This window comes from Lissotriton helveticus, chromosome 9, assembly GCF_964261635.1.
Source record: "Lissotriton helveticus chromosome 9, aLisHel1.1, whole genome shotgun sequence".
Lineage (NCBI taxonomy): Eukaryota > Metazoa > Chordata > Amphibia > Caudata > Salamandridae > Lissotriton > Lissotriton helveticus.
In genome coordinates, this window is record NC_136070.1 from 485,808,740 (window position 1) to 485,830,766 (window position 22,027).

General features: G+C 44.1%; 1 protein-coding gene across 1 annotated transcript in view; it reads right to left on the bottom strand.

Moving 5' to 3' along the window:
- Positions 1–22,027, bottom strand: part of SYNE2 (spectrin repeat containing nuclear envelope protein 2) — a 1,843,566-nt gene that overhangs the window by 1,026,265 nt on the left and 795,274 nt on the right. The window contains exons 59-61 of the mRNA XM_078660317.1: positions 21,657–21,848; positions 10,132–10,353; positions 2,127–2,339 (exon numbers count right to left, since the gene is read on the bottom strand). Coding sequence (XP_078516443.1) covers positions 2,127–2,339; positions 10,132–10,353; positions 21,657–21,848 — 627 coding nt within the window. The remainder of the gene's footprint in view (positions 1–2,126; positions 2,340–10,131; positions 10,354–21,656; positions 21,849–22,027) is intronic.

A 22,027-nucleotide genomic window follows, 5' to 3' on the forward strand; every position in this document is an offset into this window, starting at 1 on the left:
TCTTGGCATCCACACTCCAGGGAAATTTACAGATGCAAGTGGCGCAGGCCCCGGTCTTGCTTTATTCAATGTCCTCCTCTTCTTTCTCTACTAGCCACAGGCTCTCTTCAATTGCAGGCCGTGACTAGACTTTCAGCCTTCTGCAAGGTGATTGTCAGTATGGGAAATGGTGGCTATGGAGCCTCACAGGCACTGTTTAATAATGCTCTTGCACAGTGGCAAACGGAAAAGGCAGTAATAGGTCCCAACTAGACATACATTGAAAATTGGCAAGAACTTGCAGAGTACACTGAAACTCAAACTACAGTGGGTTCCTCTACTTGTCCTAAGATAGTACCCTCAAGAACAAGGCAATGAGTGGTGTCAATTCCAAAAGAATTGCCCATGCTGTACATCATGAAAATGTCGCCTGTTCCAGTGGATTCTCAAGAAGAAGGTATTTGCAATACATTGTTTACTTAAACATGAGTGCTACAAGCTACAACCATCAGGTTCCTGTTGTTTTATATCAAAAGTGCCGTCATTAGGAGACAAGAGCTAGTGTTTATGGGAGGCATCCACTGGCAAATGAGGCATGCTCCCCTTCACAAACGCTCTTATAGTTGCGGATTGTGTTTTTAAATTAGAGTTCTGGTGTAAGAGACTCACATCTTATATAATGCTGTGAAAATTGTGCTGTTAGCTAAATGCTTACTACTAACAAAATGTAGTGTATGAATTGAATCCAGCATGGCAGACTAATTTGTCCTTTATTTCATAGATCGGCAGATTAAGTGGATGAATTGGGCAATAATAACATCTGTTACTTACAGTACTATGAAAATGGCAAAGTGTGGTACTTAGTACTATATAAGACACAAAATAGTATTGTGTTTTGAAAGGGGAAGCTGGGGTGGCAGCAGATCACTTTTATTATACACTGGGTGCCCAATTCACAAAGGTGAAAAAGACTTTGGTCAATGTTTACTACTGTTGGGTATTCACAAAGGTAAAGTTACAAGTAGTAACTTTACGAGAATGGAGGCGCAGCACTTGTGGCAGAGTCTCTGCACTTGGGGCAGAGACTCCGCCCCGTAAAGTTACTACTCATAACTTTACTTTTGGGAATACCCAAGCATAGACCTTGACTAAAGTCTATATTTACCTTTGTTAATTGGGCCCTAAGAGTTCTCAGGAGAATGTATCCTTTTACAACACATATTTCAGACATAGCCTCATACAATAATATTAGGACCTTACAAAAACACTGTGGTTGAGTTGGACATGTTAGTTCATATACTGAGAGTGATTGTTGTTTTATTGTATTAGTGTATGTTTTCATTTTCATGCATAACATAAAGCATACAGTGAACACAGTTTATGAAATTATCTCTTGGCCTTCAGTCACTGTTTCAGATGATGCAGGTTTTACTTGGTACAAAAGGGGTTGGTGATGGACAGAGCATCTGAATCAATCAAACACTCACACCCAGTCAAAAGATCTGGATTCAATCCATCACGTTCTTTAGCCCACTCTGCCACCCCAGTTCAGACATGGCTATATGCAAATCAGTCTGACCCTGTGCCTCATGGGAACAGTCCAGCCCGAACTGCCAAGCCATGTCTTCCCTGGACCGGAAACAAGCTTCCGAGGACCGGTTTCTGGCATTCCAGCCGTCTTCAGCCCGGCTTGCTTGAATCCAGTGGCAAAGTGAGCAAGGGACTCACGTCTGAGCATACCCTGCCACACTTATGGCGGCCAAAAGCGGGACAAAAGGGGGGTGGTGATGGACAGAGCATCTGAATCAATCAAACACTCACACCCAGTCAAAAGATCTGGATTTAATCCATCACCGTTCTTTAGCCCACTCTGCCACCCCAGTTCAGACATGGCTATATGCAAATCAGTCTGACCCTGTGCCTCATGGCAACAGTCCAGCCCGAACTGCCAAGCCATGTCTTCCCTGGACCGGAAACAAGCTTCCGAGGACCGGTTTCTGGCATTCCAGCCGTCTTCAGCCCGGCTTGCTTGAATCCAGTGGCAAAGTGAGCAAGGGACTCACGTCTGAGCATACCGTGCCACACTTATGGCGGCCAAAAGCGGTACAAAAGGGGGGTGGTGATGTGCAGGTTTTACTTGGTCTTACCTTGAGCACTGTCTTCTTCTTTTTAGTTTCTTTTTTAGAAATTCCGGGTTTGGGTGTATGCTGTTCTACAAGGCTCCCATCCAAACCTGCCAATTCAGTTGCTTCTATTTCGACCTCTGTTCCTTCATGAATTAGCAAAGATGTATCTTTCTTAATTGCCTCCTCTGAGGTTGAAATCTTCTCAGACCTTTCTTCTTTATCACTCACAGGCACCTGTATAGGTAAAAATTAATAAACAGTTAAATAATTGTACAGCGCCTTCTTCTCTTTATGATAATATACATATACATGTTGAAGTTGAGAAACGAATGCAACACAACAAAGAAGACTTGTTAAAAAGACACATCTTTTCAAGATGGTCTCGGCGAACACACACCCCTGTGCTAGTCATCATGGTAATCATGATGTGATTGGTTGGGAAGAGTGTATGTGTGAAGGCAGATGTAAATCTATTAGTAGTTGAATAGCAGAGCACAAATATGACACTTATGGATAACATGAATTGCTGGCAAAAATAGAGAATGCCCGATACATAATTATGGGAGTCATGAAGGAAATTGGGCCTGTTTCCTTTGAAATGGACTTTAGGTATGCAGGCAAACTAAGCCGGACAGCTCTGTTAACAAAATGGTAAGGCATTGGGGCAAATTATTTTGAGCTATATTTGCAGTGGAGAAGGTGGGCAGGGACTTACAAACTGGAATGACTGTCTGACTTTGGGCATTGAACAACAGCGAAGATACCTTTGTGTGACTGACTATGACCACTAAACGGAAGATCACTGGTCAGAGGGCGGGGGGGGGTGTAGCGGGAACGCTGGACGCGTTTTTATTAAGGGCAGAATCAGTCTTACAGCATGAAATCCAGCTGACAGAGAAAAGGCTTTCTTTGGGTTCATACGCGGGACAAAAAAGATCATCATTGGGGGCGATAACCTTGGTTAAATCTCCCTTGAGTGCCCCGCAAGTTATGACCTGCTCAAGTAGGGAGTCACTAGTAGCTGGCGCGGTTGGCGCATCGGGTGACTTAGTGCCCGTCAACTCATGTATTACGGAGCATAACCAAAGCCCAACGCGGAGCCTTTTGATGGTTCCGGAGGGGACCATTCCAGTGTGGGAATTGAATCTCCCTGTTTCCCCTATCTTACCCCAAGCCCTTACTACAATGGCGCCCCAGGCAGTTCAAAGTGACGAGCCACTAGATCAAAAAGAACTGTCAAGGAAAGGGAGAGTGGGGCATGTTCCTCGAAATTCAGGCTGGGAGAGGGAGGGAACAGGGAACCACTTGCAAAAAGGGGTGGCGTGGCATTCAGGGGTAAGGCCAAAGCCAAGCTTAAACACCAAACCCTAGGGACATGCGAGAATCACTCCCGGAAGTCTATTCGCCCTAACCCCCTAAATTCAGATTCGCCTGCATTGATGGATCATGGAGGTGATCCTGATCACTGGGAATGCCTGGAGACTTTAATTTCTGTTCTCCTAGCACCTTTTTAAAATAAATTAGGGGCAATTGAAGAAAAACTCTCTCTATTTTTGAAAGACTATCACAGCCAAGGTAATTTGAGGGTATGTGGATGTCACAGTACTATTTGGGTGGAAGCCAAGGGACCAATGGTACCATCACTGCCAGGGGTGTTAGACCCTGCAGGGGTTTGTAATGGGGATGTGGCTTATGGGGCTGGAAATAAGGCTACTGGTAATGTGCACCCTGTAACGCTGCGACCCTTTAGTTTGCCATCTGAGTCGAGAGCGAATAGGGCTCTTTTGCCTTGGGGAGGCCAGGGGTTAGGTGGTTCGACGAATGATTTCCGCCCAGACAAACAGAACATGCTTAAGCCGGGGACCCCCCAGGGAAATGTAACTGTTAAACAAGTTAAATCCACTTTGAACCCCTGCAGTGATCACAGAGACGGCCCGCTATGTCAAATCCCGTGATTACTAAGCTTTCCCGGGATATCTTAGATCTCCCGCCAGCTGCATGTCCTTATGTTGTGGTGTTGGCTGGCGTTCCCCCACTAAGACCGGACCAACCTGAATCCTGGATACAATTGCGTAACAAAACTGTAGATTGGATATACAGACATAAAGGCTTTAGGGTAGCCATGAGTAACAATATCATAATGGTACATAGAGTTGGGTGGGTGGGGCAATCGTTAAAGAACATGGAGGGTGATTGTGTGATTGTTAACTTCCGAAGCCCCACGGTTGTTCAAACGATCTTAAGGGCGCAGGTCCCGTGCCCTACGTTGGTCACCTCGATCTGGGCTATGCCGCTGGGATATTTCTACAAACCCCCATTGAGAACATCGAAAGAGCCAGTCCCCCCCATTCCGGTTACAAACAAGTACGAGGTATTGTCTGGATTAGATACCCAAGACTGACTACCTGTTAGCAACATAACCCCAAAGGTTCTACTGAATCCGGAGGTGGAAACGGTGGATGAAATACATGCTCCCCTAGTTAGCCCATTGACTTTAAATATTTCTTACCCTGTGGAGGGTCAGCCCTCTCCACTTGGCATTGCCAATCTTGCTCCCACCCGGCTACCAACAAATGGAGGTAGCACGAATGTATTATCATGGAATATTGCTGGCCTAAGGGCTAAAAGAGGGGATGTTAATTGGGAAACTTTCCTTGCCACCCATCATACTATAGCTCTTCAGGAAACATGTGAGGCTAACGGAACCTATTTTTTTGATGGGTTCATATCATTTAGTAAACAGGCTATAGCATCTGGTATGGGGAGAGCCAGAGGGGGGTTATTGTTGCACATTAGTCTTAAAATGTCATACAAAGCAAAGCCGATAGACATATGCTCACCTAATATTTTGGCAGTTGAATTGACAGGGAAGAACTTGCCAACCCTTCTAGTGGTTAATTTTTATAATTCCTTCACTAGAGATGATGACTTAGAGCACTTAAGATCCCTCACTTTTTTTTGTCTAATTTCAAAGGCAGCGCTGGTACCCATTATAATATATCAGTCCTTGGAGATTTTAATATTCATACTTGCCCCACTAATTGTTTAGTAAATCTAGAAGAGTACGGCACCCACGGGGTAACTCACTTTGAACACACCCCCTCTGGGTCTTTTTTAGAAGGCTTTTTATCGGCCCATAATTTGATCTGCCCGATACAGCCGGAGAGGATATCACCTGTACCCACATATATTGGTCAAGGTTGCCAAAGCGCAATTGACTACCTTCTAGTTTCAGCTTCACTGCTGACTTGGCTAGGCATATTAAGGGTAACAACCGCTTGCCTTAGTGACCATAATCCTTTGACACTGGATATTAATATCCCTGCTGCTAACAAGGGAAGGCCTATGGCCAAACGCATCAATGCTAATATTGCACTCATAGACCAAGATTGTAGAATAAGGTGGGAAGCAACTACCCCTGACAGTTTTACTGATAATTTAATTAGTGTCTGTCCACTAGAGTTTAAGATTTGTTCAGAACAGGAATCCCAGCCATCATTAGTTCTTGGGGCTTTTGGCCGAATTACAACCCAAGTGGCGGTGAATCTAACTGTAGCTTGTAGACCAAGGCCACTAAAATATAAAAAATGGTTTGATGGAACCTGCATGAGTACCCATAAAATACTCATGCAGGAGCTTAAGCAAAAACCCAGGGTGGCTGATAGAGTCAAGAATGCCAGGAGGCCATATAAAGCGGCGGTGGAAATTCGGAAAAAGCAACTAAGAGAAATGGAATCGGAGGAGCTTAGTCAAGTCAGCGTTCTGGCAAACAGTACCAGATTCTAGAGCGTTGTCAATAGTCCAATTTTTGATGAATCATTAAACTCTGATAAAGACTGTTTAATCCCTGTGGAGAGGTGGGTTCAACAAAGTGTATAGCAATGGGATTAACGAAACACCCGCCTGCTCAGCTGGCAGCGTTCGTGTCTCTCCTCCTTTGGTTTTTACAATGGATGAAGTCACTAAGGAGATTATGTCGACGTCAGGGAGTTCCGGCTGATCTCTATAAAGCAGATCCTAAACTATGGGCACAAATTTTAAATAAGGTTTTTAATGCAGCCACCAGGTCTGGCTTTTCCCCGTCTTGGGCAAAGGCGGTGATTGTACTGATTTTCAAGAAGGGAGCCAGAGATGACCCAGCCTGTTATAGGCCTATTTTGCTTCTGGACTCTACGGCAAAATTTTATGGGGAAAGTCGTCCTTGCTCGCCTTATGGAGTGGCTTGATCATAACAGTATAGTTTTTGATCTCCAATACGGCTTCTGGCAAGGGAAAGGTACGCTAGGACAATGTCTCAACCTTCATTTGGTGATAGGGAAGTACACAGCCGCAAAGCATGGGGACTTTCATCTGGCATTTATGGACCTAACCTCAGCTTTCAAACTTGTTAACAGGTCAAAGCTCTGGGTGATCCTTCAAGACATAGGCATTGAGGATGACCTGATCTCTTTTCTGGTGGCCATCCATGAAAATACATCAGCGGCAGTGCGCTATAATGTAGATGGGAGCTTAACTGATTCCTGGGCAGTTAAGAGAGGGGTCAGGCAGGGGTGCATTCTGGCCCCCCTGCTGTTTACACTCTACATCAATAAGTTAGGGGTTGCCCTAACCTCCAGTTGTAAAGATATCCCTAGTGCGGGCACTAAAATGATTCTCGCATTGTTGTATGCCGATGACGCGGTATTGATAGTAAGAACCGCAAGGGGGCTGCAAAAGCTTTTAGATTGTTTTATATATTTTATGGAGTCTCTGGACCTGATTACTAATTTTAAAAAGTCACATTCCATGTCCATTGATTCTAAATTGGCAAGGAGTGCAAAATTCTACTGCAGGAATCTGGAACTAGTAAAAGTCCCCACCTTCCCGTATTTAGTTTTTTTTTTGATGACCGCCGTTCATGGTCTATGCAGCTCACCCACAAAAAAAACATATTGGCTGGAGCTTCGGGGGCTATTTTAAATTTTGCTGAAAATAAAATTGGCTCTAAACCACTACCAGCACTCATGAAGATCTATAACTCCAAGTGTCTTCCAATGGTGACCTATGGGAGTGACATCTGGGGATATATAGATGCTAGAGAAATATTGGGGGTTGAAAATATCTTTTTTCGTAGATTATTGTTGCTCCCGCCCTCTACCCCAGTTTTTAATATACATAAGGACCTGGGAGCAGGTTTTATTTCTGACCAGATTGCGGTAGCCCCACTATTGTGTTGGCTGAGAATCTGGGCCCAACCCACACCAAATCTTAATCAACTGATCATTCAAGACTGCATGTTCTTAGATAAGGAGCTAGACATCCCATGGGTTCGATATATTAAAACCCAAATGGAAGTTCTTGGATGCCCTGATTTATTCTTTAGTCCCAAATCGCAGGGTGATTCAGCCATCAGGGCTTTCAAGCGGCAGTTTGTGGATAGATCGATGTTAATGAGGGAGGAGAGGGAACTGGCAAAAACCACAGTGAGAAGTTTTGTCACAGTGAGCTTAGGTAGACAGTTGCAACCATATTTAAACTATATAAACAAGCCCTATCATCTCTTTGTTTTAATAAGATTTAGGCATAATATGGTCTCCTGGCTTCTAGCATTTCCGAAAGGGTTTTTTAAGGAAGGGGCATTAAATCCCTGCCCCTGTGACAACTTCTCCGAACAGAATACTCTCCATCTAATATTTTTCTGTGCTTACTCTCCATATAATATTTTTCTGTGCTTATTATAACTCATTACTCACCAAAGATATTATCCCCCTACTTAGAGGCTGTAACTTTGTACAAGTTAGGCCAGCGCTGGCATATTTGCAAATGCTAGCATCTCCAGTGGTGTGCTTTGGGGTTGCAAGTTTTTAATAGGTGCAATCAGGTATAGGAACAGGTTACTATTTAACCATAGTCTGGACTATGTTTTAAATTTTGCTATTTAGTCACTTTTGTTCTTTTTATTTACAATCTTCTCCTTGTATCATATTGGATAAGATTAAGATGGGTTGAATTGTATGTTATATATTTATCTTACTCCAAGGTCTGATTAATTTGGGTTGAAGCACTGTATTTTTGTTGTTGCTGCTTTTGTCTTGTTTAGGGGGTATATTTCATCATATGAAGTCCTTGTGCAATTCTGTGAAGAGCATTATACTCATGTACTTTGTATGCTGTTTTAAATTGTTGTGTTTTGTGTTTTGCACTTTGATGGATTTAATCAACCGAATAAAGTTAAATTTTGACTTTGACTGTCTGAGGGCATCCCACCAGTTGAGACATGAAGGCATGGAGTTAAAAAATGCATTTGTCTGAGAATACACCATTGTTGATGACTCTGGATGTGGCAGTGAATACATCCAGTGGCCTGGTTCCTGCATATTTATGCAGTAGATACTTAAGCTATTGGGTGGAATTTATAACTCTCCATATTTTACCATGCTTTAAAGAGAAGATGTCAGTATCTGCACAAATACAATCCTGCATGCAGCACAGACACCCTTGCACCATGGTGCAAGCGTGCCTGGGTTGGCGCTAGGCAGAAAATTAGTTGCCAGCACAGGGGAAAAGGACAAGAATGTACTGTGTTTAATAAATACTGTACATTCATGCCCTTTCACAGTGGCGTGGGGCAGACTTGCAGCGCTGCCATACGCCAATACCCCATAAACTGAGGCCCCAAGTAATAAGGCCTTACGGCCTTCCACATGGGAGACATACAGAAACAGAAGCACTATTGGTGGAAGTGGCAAAAACGAAACAGAGGGATGTTGTACCTAGAGTGGTGAACAAAAGCCCGGTCTCTGCCTGGCAGATGCATGAAACCATATGCTCCTGGGCTTAAGCAGAGCCACAATGCTAAGAAAAAGAAAGATTCAGGAAATTAAAAAAGAGCTTCTTGGAAATGCCTTGTAAGATTCCCAGCAAAATTGGTGGTGAAACACCAATGAAGAGTTTATATCTTGAGTAGCCAGAAGTAGGCAGAAACCTTCGATAAACCCACGGGGATTTTGCTAGCTGTTCTCCCGTTGTTTTTTCCTTATATCTCCTCTGAAAAGTTGCCTGTTAGTCTCCCTTCTTCTGTCCCGGTCCTAATCCCAATACGGTTTGCAGTGTGATGCCCTTCAGTGTTAATCCCACTATTTAGGGCCTGTTCCACTGTGGGTGCATACTCCAGTTCATGTCTGAAATAGGATTATAATCGATGGCCCCATCACAGGCATTTACTTTTCCAAATTGTGACTGATGCAACCTGATGCAAACGGCTAATGTAGTACCAGTTCTATCGTGAGAGGGAGTTCCAGCATATGCATGCAGGTGTCGCTCCATTGAAGAAATCACTTTGCCTCTGTGACCACCCGGCAGACACAGGTGCAGAGGCAAACATGCCCTTGAGAGGCACAATGTCAGTGTAACACAAAAATGTGGCACACTGTTGGTACGCTCCCTGAGAGTAGCCCACTGGAGGTGGCATACGGGATCCCATGGACCACCCAGGTATCCCTCTGCATGCAGGATCAGCCACTCACAGCACCTGCCTATAGATGTCTGTATCTTCTTCAAAGTGCAGGCAGCAGCTGTGTGCACAGAGAAACATGGAGCAGCTGCTCTGTATTTCAATGAATGCCAGCCACCAGCGCAGCATAAGATTGCGGCTTCCCTGGGAGCATCGCTTTGTTCATAACAGGGCACACTATCCTGTTCTGTGCTGGGAGAACCTTTTCAAAGCTGTGCCGTGGGGCAAAAAGAAAAAATACACCCCATGTCAAATACTTGTCCTGGCATCTAGCAACTATGGAAGGCAATATACTTTTCAGAATTCAATTATAAGGCAGTGTTCAGGATATTGTCATCATGCCATGAAAATACTACCTCATAAAGACATTCAATGAGGTGATATTAGAACATTTAGGTGCTTGAAATATCCTGATTGTTTAAAGTTGGGGGGTACAAGATCTAGATTAATAATAGCAACCAGTAGTTGACTTATTCCCATTACTGTGCATACCTGGACCTCATTAATCATTTCAGAAGAAGTTGCTGGTCTCACCTTTGTCAATGAAGTTCCCATCTTCTTTTTAGAACCTTTGTGACTGAGCCCACACTTCGGTTTCAGGTCCTGATCTCCAAGTGGCTGGTCCAAATGTTCCTTTTGAGCAGTTTCCATTTCAGCTGTGCTCAATGTCTGGTCCAGCGGAACGGTATCTGGTTTAATTGACAATTCTGAGGCTAAAAGTGTTTCATCCCTTTCTTCATCCTTGCTGACAGACAACTGAAATTTTGAAAAATCCTTAGATTAATTAAACATGTATAGAACTCTCTTTGTTGTGAAATGACATACGACAGGAGATTGAAGTTAATAGATAGAAATGAAGCAAAATGACATGACAACAGGAAAACTGCAATAATTCTAGAATTTGTCATTGATATCCAATTAGTACTCTCCTTTATGTGCTAGGGAAGAATTGTAATTACTGCACCCAGATTAAATGCTTTCAGGGAGTAAACAGTGGTGTGAACAGATAACTCCACTCTTGCAGCAACAGCTGCCATGAAATTCCTTTGAAAAGTGAGAAATATGGAACTGCATTACTTCATGTAGGACTTCTAAAATACGGTTACTCAGGAAGTAAAGGCAACTTTCATGGTATCAGAGGAAAAACAATCCACTGTCGTAGTATGTGGAACTTTTTCCATGTGGTTGTTTTGCTCTTGAAAAGACCCAGTTTCCAAACAAAGAAAAGGACTTAACTCCTCTTTTGTTGCAACAGATGTAACAGATGTAATGACATTCTTTCAAAATGTGAGAAATAAGGGACCTGAACTACATACATGATTGGCTTCTAAAATATGCTTATTTAGAAAAACAAGGTAATTTTTTTGAGGCAGTGAGTGCTGTGCACTTGGGCACGATCACTCATTACAAAAAAACTAAACAATTAGCACAACCCGATTTGTAGAGGCAGACAAGCCTCACTTGACACCGATTCCTAAGTAAGCATATGTAACGTGAGGGCTGAATGAATGAATGACACCAGGTAGAAGGTAAATTTCTTTAAGGGACTGGCAGAGTACCAGGATATTTTTGGTGGTGCTGTGGACGTCTGGTTAGGTTTTCTAATGGGAAGGTGTGAATCCTGGATTATCGTGGTACCCGCCCTGTTGCAAATTAGAGAAAAAAGGATAGGGAAGAGAAACTAGTACTGCTTTAGAGCGCTACAAAACATAGTCATAGGAATTCTCGGAGTCTCGCCTTACTTTGATTATGTGCAAGTGAGGTATTGTAAGCAGTATTCTGTTTTGGGAGCGGACATGTTAAGCATACCTCAGATAATTTGCTAGGAACTCCCGGATGCAGAGACATGCATGAAGTTAGATGCAAAGTCAGTCACACATACACACCTGAAAGGAACCCCCTGTTTTAAGCTGTACTCTCTTGCCACACCTTTGAGCAAAATGGGCTATGGTCATGGGTAATATGCTGTGAGTGACCTTCATTGTGATATAAATGGCATGAAAACTATAATGTGACTAGTGTGTTTAATAAACTAGAAAAATGTGAATAAAGAAAACTCACTACGCTAAAAAGAGATTAATCCATTGGTGCACCCTCTCCTTCTGCCTTACACTTCCCAGCAGCGCTAACCTATGGAAAAAACAATGGACAAGTTTGAGTTTCTGACATTTTGAGCAAGTATGTCTCTCTCCCTCTACATATGTGAATTCAAGCGTGGAAAGGGCAGAAGGAACCCAGGTTTATTTTATGTTTTGTGATTCAGTTAGGTGTGTCATGATATCCGTTATGTGACACAACAGAGTGACTGGTACGTACGAAATTGTGACATGGGTTGTAGGCATCTTCTGGACACAAAGAATGTTGTGTATTATGGAGGTCAAAACGATTCATAAAGGGGGTGGTGATGGACAGAGTATCTGAATTAAGCAGAACACTCCTACCCAGTCAAAAGATCAAGGCTTGATGCATCACCGTTTTTTAGCTCACTGCACCATCCCAGCTCAGAACCTGGCTACATGCAAATTAGTCTGACCCCTGTCCCAGTGCATCATGGGAACAGGGCAGACCAAACTACAAAGCCAATTCTTTACTGGAAAGGAAACAAGCTTCCGGGGACCGGTTTCTGGAATTACAGCCGTCTTCGGCCCGGCTTGCTTGAATCCTGATTGTGCAGTGAACAAGGGACTCACATCTGAGCATACCCTTCCACACTTGTGGTGGCCAAAACGATTCATAAAGGGGGTGGTGATGGACAGAGTATCTGAATTAAGCAGAACACTCCTACCCAGTCAAAGGATCAGGGCTTGATCCATCACCGTTTTTTAGCTCACTGCACCATCCCATCCTGGGATGGTGCAATGAGCTAAAAAACGGTGTTGGATCTAGCCCTGATCTCTTGACTGGGTGAGAGTATTCTGCTTAATTCAGAGACTCTGTCCCTCACCACCCCTTGTTGTAAATATTTTTGTCCACCCTAAGCGTGGAAGGGTATACTCAGACATGAGTCCCTTGCTCATTGCACCATCAGGATTCAAGCAAGCCGGGCCGAAGACGGCTGTAATGCCAGAAACCGGTCCCCGGAAGCTTGTTTCCTTCCCAGTGTAAGAATTGGCTTTTGTAGTCTGGTCTGCCCTGTTCCCATGATGCACTGGGCCAGGGACAGACTAATTTGCATACAGCCAGGTTCTGAAACTGGGATGGTGCAATGAGCTAAAAAACGGTGTTGGATCTAGCCCTGATCTCTTGACTGGGTGAGAGTATTCTGCTTAATTCAGAGACTCTGTCCCTCACCACCCCTTGTTGTAAATATTTTTGTCCACCCTAAGCGTGGAAGGGTATACTCAGACATGAGTCCCTTGCTCATTGCACCATCAGGATTCAAGCAAGCCGGGCCGAAGACGGCTGTAATGCCAGAAACCGGTCCCCGGAAGCTTGTTTCCTTCCCAGTGTAAGAATTGGCTTTTGTAGTCTGGTCTGCCCTGTTCCCATGATGCACTGGGCCAGGGACAGACTAATTTGCATACAGCCAGGTTCTGAAACTGGGATGGTGCAATGAGCTAAAAAACGGTGTTGGATCTAGCCCTGATCTCTTGACTGGGTGAGAGTATTCTGCTTAATTCAGAGACTCTGTCCCTCACCACCCCTTGTTGTAAATATTTTTGTCCACCCTAAGCGTGGAAGGGTATACTCAGACATGAGTCCCTTGCTCATTGCACCATCAGGATTCAAGCAAGCCGGGCCGAAGACGGCTGTAATACCAGAAACCGGTCCCCGGAAGCTTGTTTCCTTCCCAGTGTAAGAATTGGCTTTTGTAGTCTGGTCTGCCCTGTTCCCATGATGCACTGGGCCAGGGACAGACTAATTTGCATACAGCCAGGTTCTGAAACTGGGATGGTGCAATGAGCTAAAAAACGGTGTTGGATCTAGCCCTGATCTCTTGACTGGGTGAGAGTATTCTGCTTAATTCAGAGACTCTGTCCCTCACCACCCCTTGTTGTAAATATTTTTGTCCACCCTAAGCGTGGAAGGGTATACTCAGACATGAGTCCCTTGCTCATTGCACCATCAGGATTCAAGCAAGCCGGGCCGAAGACGGCTGTAATGCCAGAAACCGGTCCCCGGAAGCTTGTTTTCTTCCCAGTGTAAGAATTGGCTTTTGTAGTCTGGTCTGCCCTGTTCCCATGATGCACTGGGCCAGGGACAGACTAATTTGCATACAGCCAGGTTCTGAAACTGGGATGGTGCAATGAGCTAAAAAACGGTGTTGGATCTAGCCCTGATCTCTTGACTGGGTGAGAGTATTCTGCTTAATTCAGAGACTCTGTCCCTCACCATCCCTTGTTGTAAATATTTTTGTCCACCCTAAGCGTGGAAGGGTATACTCAGACATGAGTCCCTTGCTCATTGCACCATCAGGATTCAAGCAAGCCGGGCCGAAGACGGCTGTAATGCCAGAAACCGGTCCCCGGAAGCTTGTTTCCTTCCCAGTGTAAGAATTGGCTTTTGTAGTCTGGTCTGCCCTGTTCCCATGATGCACTGGGCCAGGGACAAACTAATTTGCATACAGCCAGGTTCTGAAACTGGGATGGTGCAATGAGCTAAAAAACGGTGTTGGATCTAGCCCTGATCTCTTGACTGGGTGAGAGTATTCTGCTTAATTCAGAGACTCTGTCCCTCACCACCCCTTGTTGTAAATATTTTTGTCCACCCTAAGCGTGGAAGGGTATACTCAGACATGAGTCCCTTGCTCATTGCACCATCAGGATTCAAGCAAGCCGGGCCGAAGACGGCTGTAATGCCAGAAACCGGTCACCGGAAGCTTGTTTCCTTCCCAGTGTAAGAATTGGCTTTTGTTGTCTGGTCTGCCCTGTTCCCATGATGCACTGGGCCAGGGACAGACTAATTTGCATACAGCCAGGTTCTGAAACTGGGATGGTGCAATGAGCTAAAAAACGGTGTTGGATCTAGCCCTGATCTCTTGACTGGGTGAGAGTATTCTGCTTAATTCAGAGACTCTGTCCCTCACCACCCCTTGTTGTAAATATTTTTGTCCACCCTAAGCGTGGAAGGGTATACTCAGACATGAGTCCCTTGCTCATTGCACCATCAGGATTCAAGCAAGCCAGGCCGAAGACGGCTGTAATGCCAGAAACCGGTCCCCGGAAGCTTGTTTCCTTCCCAGTGTAAGAATTGGCTTTTGTAGTCTGGTCTGCCCTGTTCCCATGATGCACTGGGCCAGGGACAGACTAATTTGCATACAGCCAGGTTCTGAAACTGGGATGGTGCAATGAGCTAAAAAACGGTGTTGGATCTAGCCCTGATCTCTTGACTGGGTGAGAGTATTCTGCTTAATTCAGAGACTCTGTCCCTCACCACCCCTTGTTGTAAATATTTTTGTCCACCCTAAGCGTGGAAGGGTATACTCAGACATGAGTCCCTTGCTCATTGCACCATCAGGATTCAAGCAAGCCGGGCCGAAGACGGCTGTAATGCCAGAAACCGGTCCCCGGAAGCTTGTTTCCTTCCCAGTGTAAGAATTGGCTTTTGTAGTCTGGTCTGCCCTGTTCCCATGATGCACTGGGCCAGGGACAGACTAATTTGCATACAGCCAGGTTCTGAAACTGGGATGGTGCAATGAGCTAAAAAACGGTGTTGGATCTAGCCCTGATCTCTTGACTGGGTGAGAGTATTCTGCTTAATTCAGAGACTCTGTCCCTCACCACCCCTTGTTGTAAATATTATGGAGGTCAGCCAGACTCTGAGTGGCAGATTTACAATAAATTGATGCATCTGTATAGATGCGTCAGTTTCCCTGCACCTGCGTGAAAAACCCTTGCACCACCATAGATACACCATATTTACAATACGGTACACTATGGCGAAAGGATTGACAGATGTGTCAGAAATTCTGACGCATCTGTTGGCGGATAAGTCACGCATTGCTGGTGTCCTGTCGCAAGCACAAAGCAACTCCAGCAATGCGTGTTGCGGCCAAATCCCATTACACTGCGTCACTCCTTCACGCCTGCTTGAAGCAGGCGTAAGGTTTTGACACAGTTGTGTCCTAAAAGTCAAGCAGTGAAATCTTGTAGATTTCACGGCATCACTTTTACGAGGCTTTCCTGCCTGGGAACACCTACCCTGCATCTCCATAGACGCATTGGGTTGTAAATTTGTCGCACTTTTTACGCCACCGTTGCGTCACAAAAGTGATGCAACGGCAGCATAATAGTGACACTAGGGGCTTGTAAATCTGCCCCTGAGTGTGTTTCACCTTGGTGAGAAGGAACAAGACAAGATATATCTTTAACTGAAATAAGGGAACAGCAAAACACAAGTCATGCTTTGATTAGGGCTAGAGTGTGGCAGAAAAGCCTGGCACATGAATATGGAATTGGCAGGGATCAATCAGATATGCTACAGTTTGTACTGGAACATCCGTACACCTTGTGTTTTATTAGTTAGTGCTTGGGTTGAACTTCATTGCACGTCGCACGTGATTCTAATTTCATGAAAATCCAGATCCCTAAAGCATGCTATGGATGTCATTTAAGGTCAGTATTGCTTATTTAACTAAGACGGACAACTAACTCCTAAGGTTCAACATATATTTTGGAAGAACTTAGAAAAAAGAGAATGTTTATGAAAAGTTTTGACTTTTTCTTAAAACAGCACACATTTGTAAACATTCTTAAATAATTTTAGAGCCTTTTAAAAGATATTGTACTAATTGCAAACTTTCAAATAATTATAAATATTACAAACTTTTGCATCATCTGGGAAAATAATATATGCAACTTGTACCCTAAAAGAATCCCAGCTTTTAGTAAAATGCCCCAACATGTATGATATAGCAATCCTTTGTGACAAGAGTTTAAATTATTTTATGAATACTCAAATTCAAGCACCCCTATCAAATGTCAAATGTAATTCCAAATGCAAAGGAAACAAGGTCAACTTTTTAAAAATAACTTACATTTAAAAGCTTTTGTACTTAAATATTTAGGGTTCTTATGGAACCTTGCGCTGAAAACGTTTAGAAAATTAATATTTTTGCAGCTAAATTACAGCAAATAAGAAGCTGTTTTTCATTTAAATCTCACCTGGTCCAAAGGGGGGGGGGGGTAATAGTTAAAATGCTTATTTAAAACTTTTTGTGGACCATCTCACATATACTTAGTGTGTCAGATTACAACACAGCATCACATTGTGAATTAAAAGGAATGCCGCGGTTCCAGTTTTATATTAATGTAGGCTTATTTAGGCTACAGCCTGACTTCCAACGTAAAAGTTAAAACAAATCAACAAAAAAGAGATGTGGACCTCTTCCGTCAACTTAAGTAACCTGATTATATACCAGTGAAGTTCTTTAACCAATATTATGTGTATTTCCAATCGTACCTCAGATAATTGAACAGACTTTTCTTCAGCATCATTCTCTGTTTCAGGAACAGTTGGTACAATCTTTTTTTTTTTTTTTTTTTTTTTGAAAACCTTTATTATATCGTTAAACACAAAATACAGAAGTAGCCCTGCATCGACAGGGGCCAGTCACCACATGTATGCAGAACGTATCAGGAAATCCAATAACACAGCTCTTCAGCCGACAACCCATGGGTCCGGCAGCGGTAGAGGATAGACGATGTTTTGAAAACATTTCGAGATTAAGGATATGCCTAAGGTTACATTTTATATTTAACCCCCCCCCCCCCAAAAACAAGATAAAGAAGAAGATACAGGATATCCGGCGCTACACACTGGAGGTATAAAAATGTGGGTAGGCGTTAAAAGGCAGTCATGGATCAAGATAGACCAACAGTAAAAATGCAAGCGCCAGTATGTTCACTAAGGGAGAAGAACAAAGCTACCTATCTATCATCATAACCACCCACCCCAAACCCCGCCCACTCATATGCTGCAGGATGAGATCGAAAGTATCGCTACCGGACCCTGCGAGAAAAAGGAAAAGGGGCCATAGAACACAACAAGGCAAAATAACAAACCCCCCCCCGCACCCCCACCCTGCACCCCTGCAATGGCTACGGCCTACCCCACTAGCAGCGTGCCTGTCGCCCAGAGGAATACCCTAAAGAGAGAGAAAGAGAAGAAAGAAGGGGCCATAGAACAAAACAAAGGCAAAATAACAAACCCCCCCACCACCCTGCACCCCTGCAATGGCTACGGCCTAACCCACTAGCAGCGTGCCTGTCGCCCAGAAACGTCCCTAAAAGAGAGAAAGAAGCGGAGGAGGAGAGACAAAAAAAACACACTCCCGGACTCCCTTACCCTCCACCAGACGTGACCACCCGGAAACAAGTGCAAAATAAATGTAGCGAGATGCACAATCAACCCGGGTAAGTACGAAACATACCACCCGACTCCCGCATTTCACAGGTCACAATCCCAGCAGCAGATTCAATTATTTTCACGTATCCTAAAAAGTCCCACAAGTTAACCCTGGCCAGTACGAATGTCCAATGGAGCACTTATAACCCAGGCCACTGCAACAATGAGAGAGGTAAAGTTTTCATGAAAGTTCAAGTCAGTATGAGCAAGCCAAATAAAGGATAAAAGTTCACGATCTCCACAGAGCAAGCGAGGAAAAGCGTGGAAGGATGATAAAACTTTCCAATAGTCACAGGTGATCTTGTTAAGGCAGTCAAGGTTGTCCATAGTGATATTCGGCGAGATAGGGTTCAAGCAAGGGACGCTGACAATGTCCACGGGCGCGCGATCTGTCTCATAGGAATCAGCAGCGTGAATGGGATCCGGCGTCTGCACAGGGATCTCGAAGTTGGATACACGATGTTTCACTGGTGGCACCGTTTGCTGCGATGATGGCAAAAAGCCGCTGTCCGGTCTCCGGCAAAGATCATCCATTGTTACCGACAGTGCCCGGTAGTTGACGATGATCTGTGAGTGAAGCGCTCTAATGGCCGCCATTACGGCGCACAGCGGTGGTGTGTCTGTCGTCCCCTCCATCTCCTCTCGTAAGCAACAGATCAGGATGCAGACCCCCGGAGGCCGGCCACTCCGGGGAAGCAGGCAAATCTGGAGCGGACACCAACCACGGGCGCTCTCACCTCACAATTTTGCACCTTCACCGCTGGTCGGGGCTCCCGTCCGCACCCCCCCCGACAAGCTTACTATGTCTCCGGGCGTCGTATACAGGGCCGCAGCAAACGATGTGTCACGCCGTGGCGTGTGCGTTGCAGGCAGGATACGAAATCGCCGTTTAAAACAGGTAGATTATGTCCCCGTTCGGGAGACCGGACAAAGCCCAAGGTTCACAGCCGATGATGTCCAATTCCAGCCCGGATGGGTTAGAAATCGAGGCCCCGGCTTCCACTCCCAGGTAGGCCGAAAATTAAACTCGGCGCATCTCCGTCATCCGGTGTGATAAAAAGTTCGGGATTGCGCCTTGAGAGTAAGTCACTCCTCATATATACGGGAGTCCGGTTGGATAACAGGATAACTTGCAGGATATACGAGCTGCTGGTGGAGGTCGGCGGAGCCGGGAGCTTATGCGGCCATCTTGCTTGCTAGCGTAGCTCCTCCCCCAGTTGGTACAATCTTAGCCTCTGAACTATCATTCTCCATTTTAGGGTCCTCATGAGTAAACTCTGGATTTGCTTGGATGGAAACTCCAGATTGTATGTCCAAATCTCCTAAAGTCATTGTTACGATTTCAGTCTTAATCACGTCTTGTGGAGTATCTTTAACAGATTCATCAGAGGAAAGTTTTTTGTGTGTCATTTCTTCCTTCCTACTGGCTGCTACTTGTGTGTTTCCAAAGTTCGGATTTTTTCAGGCAATTAAATAACACAAGTGTTTAGTGTGTACTATTATTTAGTTGTACCATGAACTTTGTAAATAATTGCAATACAAAATTCCAAACAACTACATTGGTATTAACTGCTTTATCCCCTTTAGTAGTTCTTAAAGCCCCACTGAATCTGTGTGAATTGGCATTATAACCATGCTGTCATCTGTGGGGATGAAAGGCGTGAACGAAGGTGCATAAAATGTTATTGGTAGGTGAATTACAGAGCATTGGCTCAACCTGTATCCTGATTTTACCACTGAAGAAGTCTTCTGTATTACGGTGATACTCTGTATAATTGAATAGGAAGCAATGTCAATTAGCATTTCACTGATAAGGCCCTTGACTATGAGCTGTGTAACAAGATGTTGAAACTGAAGTATGGGGCGTAAGGAGGACAAACAAACAGATCAGATGCTACTGGAAAATGAAAAGAAAAAGAAAACTCAACCTGGTAAAAATAAAATAGGAAAAATATAACAGAAACAGAAATGAACTAATTGCCTGCAACAATCTACCTAGGACCTGATTACGACTTTGGCAGTCCTGGTGCGGGGAGCCACCAGCCACCCTGCTCCAGGACTGCCAAAACCGTCTGCACACTGCCCGCCGGATTACAAGTTAAAATTTGGCAGGCGGTCCGGCGGTGGCTGACTCACGGCGCTGCCTTTGAAAGGCTCACAGGACAGAGCCTTAGAAAGGCAGCGCCGTGGCCAGCCACAGTGCGTTCCTGTATGGCATGGCCTGTAAAGGCCATGCCGCCCTGTAACTGAGGGTGCAAAATGACAGGGGGCACACATGTGGCCCCCCTGCATGCACCCCTGTGCACAGGGACAAAAGGGGGCACTGTTGGGCCCACTTTCTTTCATCACCACCAGAAGTAACATGGAGGGAGAAACTCCATGACAATGAAGGCAGTGAGGAAAGTCGTATTATTGTATGGTGGTGCATCAGGGCACCACCACGCATATTGCAACCTCAGTTCCCTGGTGTTTGGGGTGGTCTTGTGGTAGTTCAACCTCCACAGTTGTAATACTGCAGGTGGGCCTTCCAGTGCGGCTGTTGTAGGACTGCCACTGCGACTACCGCTTTCCTATGGACCGCCGTAGTCATAATTAGGCCCTTAGTGTTCTGTCCCATGCATGCACAGTCTCTGAATATAAGCCAGTGACATATTTCTGCACAGTTCAAAGGCCATTTTTTAGATGGTAAGATAATCAGGTGTATCTCAACTCATCTCACTGCAACTATTGGCCTGACATCTCTGAGATTCTGAATAATGATTTCGGATGATGTGACAAGACATCAGTAATCTTTTCTATTTGATATTGAGGGAGGAAGGGCACCAAGTGTGTTTGCTAGAGACTAAGTAAGGCAGCAGGACACCACTGTCCTTTTTATGGAAGGACTATGAATTATTTTATATTTCCATACACACTATAAGTGTGTCTGGTGTCTAGCAGCTTGATGCAGGAATAAAGTGTTTTAGGATGGCCCTTTTGGGGGACTGGGATCAGATAGCAACTTTATTCACAGGATTACCCTGCAAAGCAAACAAAATGTTGATTTGCAGTTGCACAGTAATCTACTCCCACATAAATTATACAAGTACAGTACAATTTTATGAATCAAACATCTACTAAAAGGGGCAGGTTTGAGGCTTTCCAAGGTGGTAATGCCTATCTACTGATCAATTCCAAACTTGTGAGTTAGTGGGAATTCACATACGTTTAGAAGTTACGTTTCCACTTGGGACACACACAGAGCTTTATTTATGTGAATTGCATGACTAAATCTCTACCTGAAGTGGAAATAATGACGAAACACCCAAAGAAATGGCTGGAGTCCAGTTGAAGGGATGTCTGCTAGAGAAAATGTAATTTCACTGTGGAATTACTACACACATGCATTTACTATTAAGAGAGTTGTCCAAACAAAATGCAATTCGTTATTTAATACAACATTGGGTTTAATATGCCAAATGATGCTCCTTTGCTCTTCCCTCTGCCAGAACAGAACATTTTATTTAACATGACCCAGGTAAGTATATGAGAATACCAGGCCTATGTGTTGAAGTAGCGAACAAAACTGAAATCAATTAAAAGCATGCTAAATGTCTTTTGAATTGAAGAGTACATGGATTAACAGGGCACCTGGGAACTTTGAATTATGGCTGACAATTTCTTAGAAGCTTTTTCTGGGCCTTCAATCATCATTTTAGAAAATGTTGGCTCACCTTTCTTACTGAATCACCCTTCTTCTTTTTATGACCTTTATGAGAAAGTTCTTTCTTTGGTTTCAACTTGAGATCAATGGTTTCCTTTTCAAAGTCATTCAATCTTTGCTCTGGTAAAGATGTAATTTGCTTAGCTGAATCCTCTGAGGTTATTATTTTCTCAGATGTGTCTTCTTTCTTGCTGATAGACACCTATACATTTGACAAATTAGAAAATGAGTTAAATAATCATCCAGGACCTTTTTGCATGATACCACACAATGGCAGAATGAAAACAAGGCAAGATGATAAATAGGGTTGGTGAAAAGAACAATAATATTTTAATTTTTAAGAGATTGTCTTTAATTACCCTCTACTGTACTAATTGGCTG